Below are 5,420 nucleotides of genomic sequence, written 5' to 3' on the forward strand. Positions count from 1 at the left end.
TAGTTTCTTTCAAAATTTAATCAGGAAATGAATGGGGGTTTTTGCAAACAACAATTTTTTTTTCATTATTAGCTGTTTTGAAAATTAAAGTGTATTTTTTTTTTTTTTTTTAAGTTGAGGATATAGATTTGAACTTAAAATTATTGCCCAAGCAAAAAATGGCTTCACCACTGATCAAGGGTAGGCAAATAACCACTAAATCCAAATTGAACCGATAGAACCGATCATTTTTGGCTTAAATTGATTAATTTTGATTGATCAGTTTGGTTAGTTTGAGGCAAAAAAAATAGTAGTTCGGTTTGGATTTCTATCTGAATTTTAACATATGGACAAACCATCCAAACTGAACTACACGACATAAAATATTATGATATATATATATATATATATATATATATATATATAGATATTCTATAGTGAATCGTCTACATGCAAACCACATAATAAACTGATTCTTTTAGCCGACACTCGTTGAAAAAAAATATCAAAAACAATTTTTGATGCGAGCAGTATGCGCACAATAAAATTACTTTATAATTATATATACATGGTATAATTACATTTTTTATATATAATATATTTATATTTGATTTTTTAAAAAAAATAAATAAAAAAAACAACTCTCTCTCTCAGCCCCTCGATCTCATTCTCTCCCCCTCCTGTCTCACTTTTTGTCTTTGAAAAGGGAAAAACCGAAACCGTAACTCCTCTGTCAATCACCACTCACCAGCCACCACCCACGCACACGAGCATTAGATTTTAAAATTTCTTTCTTAAAATAAAAATTAAAATAAAAATATTAATAAAAAAAAAAACATTTATCAGTGATTCTTATTTTATGAACATTTTGAAATGATTTTCAATTTGGAATTTTATTTCTTTTCTTTAATATTTTAACTAAGTTTCTTTCGAACTTGTAATAAAATGCGGGAAATCTAGATATCAAATGAGAGAAATCCAACCATCGTCTAAAGCAAATAGGAAACACACGGCCAAGTAAAACCCGTCAGAAAAATAAAATAACCAAAATATAAACGTTAATTGCAAACAAGCACCAAGTTAGTTTAAAAAAGCCGTTTGATAAAATTAATACAGAGTTTCAAAATTTTCTTTTGCAAATTTCACTAAATTATATTTTTATCTTAAAATAGTTGACCCAAAAAAGAAAAAAATTTCAAAATTGACCCCCAAAAATATAAATATCTTATTATTATATCATTGTTTGCATGTGAAAATAGTAAATACTGAGCAGCTAACCGCTCTTAAACCATACACCTAATCGCTTTTTAATTCGTGCACTTCTATTTCACTTTCTGAATAACGCAAATTCTCCAAATTCAATAATTCATGTATTTGGGGTTGCCAGGAAAAATGCTCTTTTTTGAGACCCGGTCAATACAAACATTACACACATACCCCAGTAATTGAAAACAATTTGACGGCCATTATTAGCTTCCACAAACACCAAAATTATCAGAATAAACAACAAAAAGGACACGAATGAACCCTCTCAAGGATTGAATTAACCTGTTTGATGTGGAACCTCCACTGTCAGCAAAAACTGTAGCACTACTTTCTTGAGCTCTTCAAGAAGCAGCTAAGCTGACTTCGTGTTAAACCTTGTGTTCAAAGATATCTCATGTAGCCAAGCCTTCACTAGTCAGATCTTGAGAAATTATAAACGGAAACTCATTATAAGGATTTGTGACATTCAAAAATTGCAACAATGCTTTACTTGCGGCAAAGAAAATGTACATAAATATGATACAAACTAATATGGACTTCAGGTTCCAGCTAAACTTTAATGTTATTCATTATACAGAAGCAAGATAAAGATGTTAATGGGCTATGGGGATACAGAAAAAATAACATTTCAAGCATTATCCATAAGCCAGGACAGAATATTTAATTAAACTACAAAACAGTCATTTTCATGCCCATTTCGATTTAATATGATTCATTTTGAGGAATTATAGAGTAAAAAAATTCAACTCATGCCTTAATTTACATTAGTAGAGTTCAATATATAAGATCTGGAAACAACTATGACACAAGATGGAAACAACTATCATTTAGGGGTCAGTGAATTATGCGTAAATTGCCACAAGCAGATTAGTTTATTCTGAGGAAAGTCTGGGAAAATACATTAAAAAAAAAAAAAAATGGGCCACCAAGACTTTTCAATTATGGAAAACAAAACCAAGAAAGAAACGGTGTTTATGAAGTTGAAGTTGGGACTTTTCTCCCCCTTTCTACAAGTCAAGTTCAATACAAGATTTGAACAGTCTCAGGCATCAAAAGTCAAAACCACTAATTTGTATCATCAGGCTAGCTGGACTTTCTGCAAATTTATTGTCAACCAGGTATCATATCGATGCTCCAGATTAAACAACCGCCAAGGAATAACTAGTTTAATCCTTATTATAAAATCCTTGACACAAGGCAAAACTTTAAGGATTCTTCAAATCATTTATACCCATGAAGAAGAACAGGAAAGCGTAAACTTACCACTGGTACTAGATGCGACGCCCACTTTGAACAGAAAACTTAAATGCAAGCCTAAACAGAGAAACCTAAAAACTCACTCATCTACTATGACATGCCAGCACGTATGAAACTTCACCATTTATGGAAGAACAATATTGTGAAAACATTTAAACCACATTTAATAAATTTTTCATAAAATTCAAAAGGTTCAGAAGTATTAATGTGAGATACGAAAAGAAAGTTAAACAAGGAACACATGTATCAAACATATAAACTTTCAACCTCATCAGGGGTTCATCATGATGAATCAAATTGAATGGAGAAGAGCTCCAAGGAAGCAAGCAGTGATTAATCCTGTATCGGATAAGGATTTGCAAAATATGCAACTCTGCCCCCCAACGATGTAGGGAAGCCTGTCAAACATTGTAAATAATCAAATAATCAGAATTCTTTCAAATAAACAAAGATAAACTCCCATTGCTAAGACACCATCAAGAACGATTAAAATCAAAACAAATAAAATAAATAAAAATAAAAAAAGCTTTTAAAATTCACTCTATACCATTCCTCTATATTCGTTCTTGTTTACATCTTAGAACTACTTAATAAGCAAAATACAACTAAGCTCTGCTCCTCCACATCCTAACGCAATGCGCACTACAACATGGTAAAAAGATGATAAATAGAAAGTACAGAAGTTAATTTCTTTTTTCCTTCTTTTTTTTTTTTTTTTGGTTTCTTTTTCCTTCGATTTCGTATTCTCCATATCCTCTTTTTACAAAGATCAGCGCATTATACCTCAAATTGAGGTCTCAATGTCACAGGAGCATATCCCCATCAATCGAAGCAAGCTTCAAGAATTAACCTTTCGGCTACCTCTGCAAGAAATCATCACCAGCAAATTTGACAAAGAATTTCAGTTATCAAAAGAATAATCTTGAGAAACAAACACAGCCAAAGAGAAAGTGCTAGAGAAAGTGGAAAGAACCTTAGCCGGAGTATCGGCAACCCGATAAGCATCAGCGGTAATCCCCACCAACCATAACCCAGGAAAAACACCCTGAAATCGAAAATCAAGAAAAACAAAAATGTTCCATGTTAAAAAGTTCAGCCCCACCCATCACCAAAATCAAAGCTGAAGAGGAAAAAAAGAAATTAAAATATAAAATATAAAATATAAAATATAAAATATAAAATATAAATGTAAAAAATCAGAAAGAAAACATTCAGGAGGAAAAAGAGAGAAAGAGGATGCATTACGTCAAGCTGTTTCTGGACATTCTTGGGCCGCTTCTTAGGCCTCCGAGAAGGTCTGGACCCAGTCATCACGAATATGTCCTCTTCAATCTCCTCCTTCGAAAGTGCGATCCAGAACTTCCTCTTCTCCTTCTTCTCCGTGCTCTGCGACTCAGCGAAACCCCGTAGCCGCAGCGATTTCGGCTGTGGATTGTGACCCTCACTCTGATGCTGATGCTGCTGACCACCACTCATCGAACCACCGAGACCCTCCATTTCTTGCAATTCCCCGTTCTTCAAAACAATCGGAGCCTTCGAAGCCAATCCTTTCCTTGGTCTCAGATTCCACGGCTTCTGAACCGTGTCCTCCGCCTCAGCTTCCTCAACTTCTCGCTGCTGCTGCTTCCCATCCCTGACATCTTCGCTCTCGTTGCTCTCCCTCTCCGACTGTTGCTTCTGCGATTTCTCAACGGCAGAGCACGACGAGAACGCGAATCGGTTCCGAAACGCCCGCGATTCGACCCGGTGCGGCCTTGTCGCTTCTCCCTCCGACTGGTTCCTGTCGGTGTCTTGCTCGCAGTGGTCGGCGACGGGCGAGGATTCGGCCGATATCGGCCGCCGGCATCGGTGGTTGTTGTTTGTGTGATTCTTTCCTCCCCATTTTAAGAATGGCAAGGGGAAGTTATGCAGCGGAGACTTCACCGGTGCCGTAGCCATTCTTCGTCAAAAAAAAAAAACTACATACACTTCAGCAACTCTCTCTCTCTCTCTCTTTTCTTTCACTATCTCTCTCTCTCTCTCTCTCTCTCTCTCTCTCTCTCTCTCTGTTTCTGACAAACCTCTTATTCAAAGCTTTTTTCAGAGAGAGAAACTCTAGGAAAGAGAAGAAAGAGGCGGTCCGGTCTCTGAAGAAGAAGAAGGAGAGGTTTCGTGCTTTTAGAGAGACAAAGTAGAGAGAGAGAGAGAGAAAAATATGTTATGCGAGCGTAGAGGCTGAGCTTTGCCTGCATATACAAGAGGTGCACACAGAGAAAGAGAGAGAGAGAGTTCTACGTCGTCTACGGTGTCAAGACTTTTTTCCCCTACCAATTTTGCCCTTAACCTTTTCTTTTTATCCCTACACTGCCTGGGATCTTTGGGGGACCACATCTTCTACTTCTTATTTTATGACTCTACGATTTTTGTGCTTTTTTCAGCTCGTGCCTTGTCGTCGATCTTGAGGCTGACACGGGTAAATGTACAATCTACATGGCACCCATGAGAAGGAAAATAGTAGAACTTTGTTGCAGCCGATAAGTTCTCTTATAGGGGATCTCTGGGTATCTAGGCTTTGGCGTTAAGTTGACGGTCAGATTCTGCTTCTTTTTGGGGGGCCGTTTTTAAGTCCCTCTGGAATGCTGATGTATGGTGTACCGGTTGTGTACTGGATCATATTTGTTTTCGGGTATCCGTTTGTAATGATCGAGGATCCGGACCCAATTTCGCGGTTGTTACTGGTTAGGCATGCAGGACCACCGCGTCGCATGTTTGCGGATTGCGGTGCGTTATTTTTCCTATTTATAATATATACATATATATAATATATTTCTAATAAATTGGAAAGATTGTTTCTTCATCATGCCTTAAATTCAAAATGTAGGGTCATCACTAATGATTTCCTATGTGAAAAATGTTATTTGTATTTTGACCAATATTTT

At 36.3% G+C, this 5,420-nt stretch overlaps 1 protein-coding gene across 3 annotated transcripts; it reads right to left on the reverse strand.

Moving 5' to 3' along the window:
* Window positions 1–1,212: 1,212 nt before the first annotated feature.
* On the reverse strand, window positions 1,213–4,793 carry LOC107430322 (uncharacterized). 3 transcript variants are annotated; one of them, XR_007238060.2, is made up of 5 exons: window positions 3,748–4,793; window positions 3,476–3,547; window positions 3,286–3,365; window positions 2,770–2,900; window positions 1,213–1,666 (listed from the first exon to the last, which is right to left on the reverse strand). XR_007238060.2 is itself a non-coding variant. In XM_048464239.2 (3 exons), exons 1-3 carry the CDS (start codon window positions 4,438–4,440, stop codon window positions 3,360–3,362), a joined length of 771 nt encoding a protein of 256 aa, XP_048320196.1. In that variant the 5' UTR covers window positions 4,441–4,791; the 3' UTR covers window positions 3,016–3,359. The 3 variants fall into 3 exon arrangements, 1 of the variants encoding a protein (XP_048320196.1); XR_009639395.1 differs by lacking the exon at window positions 1,213–1,666 and having other exon boundaries at window positions 2,139–2,900; XM_048464239.2 differs by lacking the exons at window positions 1,213–1,666; window positions 2,770–2,900 and having other exon boundaries at window positions 3,016–3,365; window positions 3,748–4,791.
* Window positions 4,794–5,420: the final 627 nt, after the last annotated feature.

Source organism: Ziziphus jujuba, chromosome 6 (assembly GCF_031755915.1).
Source record: "Ziziphus jujuba cultivar Dongzao chromosome 6, ASM3175591v1".
NCBI classification, from domain to species: domain Eukaryota; kingdom Viridiplantae; phylum Streptophyta; class Magnoliopsida; order Rosales; family Rhamnaceae; genus Ziziphus; species Ziziphus jujuba.